Source organism: Puntigrus tetrazona, chromosome 12 (assembly GCF_018831695.1).
Source record: "Puntigrus tetrazona isolate hp1 chromosome 12, ASM1883169v1, whole genome shotgun sequence".
Taxonomy (NCBI): domain Eukaryota; kingdom Metazoa; phylum Chordata; class Actinopteri; order Cypriniformes; family Cyprinidae; genus Puntigrus; species Puntigrus tetrazona.
The window spans coordinates 20175485-20176718 of record NC_056710.1 but is presented as its reverse complement, the minus strand read 5'-3'; the positions used below and the strand labels follow the sequence as shown (position 1 = coordinate 20176718).

The 1234-nt window shown below is 31.9% G+C and overlaps 1 protein-coding gene across 1 annotated transcript in view; it reads right to left on the bottom strand.

Annotated features, from left to right (window-relative positions):
* Nucleotides 1-1234, bottom strand: part of LOC122355354 (dedicator of cytokinesis protein 1-like) — a 61773-nt gene that overhangs the window by 44397 nt on the left and 16142 nt on the right. The window contains exon 16 of the mRNA XM_043253523.1: nt 416-514. Within this exon, the coding sequence (XP_043109458.1) occupies nt 416-514 (99 nt within the window). The remainder of the gene's footprint in view (nt 1-415; nt 515-1234) is intronic.

The following is a 1234-nucleotide window of genomic DNA, read 5'->3' as shown; positions in this document are numbered from 1 at the left end:
AATACTAGCATAAAATTAAAACATAAAAAACATTTAGAATTAATTAATTTATAAAAACGTTATGCATGTTGGTTTTTACCTACTTTAAAGTAGTGCAATCCTAAAAAAAAAAAAAAGTATTTAAAAAAAATGCTGTAAAAATACAGTAAATACAAAATAAAACTCTGACAAAAATCTAATTAAATCAAATAACGGTAATTATGCATAACGATTTTCAGATAATAAAAATTTATAAAATGAATCAAAAATAAAAATATTTATCAAAAAAAAAACCACAGATAATTAAAAACACTGGAAACAAAAATATTAATAAAATAAAATAAAACAAAACAAAACATGGAAGAAATTGCACACCTAAACTTTCCCAGAATACAACTGTTCTGACACTGGATATGACAGCATTTAAGACACTCACCTTAATGGTTTCAAACCAGCGTGGCTGTTTGACCTGGTAGTAAATGACCGATTTATATTCCAGAATGCCTTCATCTCCAGCTCCAGGAAATATCACGTTCTAGATGGGAAAGATTATAATAAAAAAACAAACAAAAACAGCCATTAAAAACACTTAAATCTTCTGAAGAGGAACCTCTGGCCATGAAACTGATCTTTTTTTTTNCGCCCTGCCAGGTTCACAAGCTAATTAAGATCAGAAATGACAGATACGAGTTATAAAATATTAAACAACAAAATCTATTCTACCTGCTGGAAACCATAAGGTGTCCATATGCCGCGGGAAGCAAAAGCACTGCATGTTTTATTGCATTTTTTTTCCCCTACTTCTTGCCATTGCACACAGTGAGGGTCATGCATTCAACTCACAGTCTCACAGCTGGCCTGTCAAACCCTGACAAACACACAGACACGCTGCAGCTGACAGCCACCAATTATGAGCAATAAGTGACCGGCCGCCCTACAGCTGCAGGACCGAGCGTTATGTGGGCAGGAAAAATAAGCACAGAGCAGGAAATCAACTACATTTTTATTAAAAGTAACAAAGGAAACTAAACGTTCATGTAAGTATGAGGCAGGTGAGCATGTAAATACACAAAAATACTAATACAGACTATTAAAGAGAAAGTATGGTTGATTAAAAGGAAACTTACAGGTTTAATACAAACAATGACATGTCTGCTTACGCTAAATTTTCTAATAATATAATGACTGATTTGATACAAATAAATTTTTATTATTTACTTAAAAAGTAGTAACATTGGTTGCAAAGATAATTTCT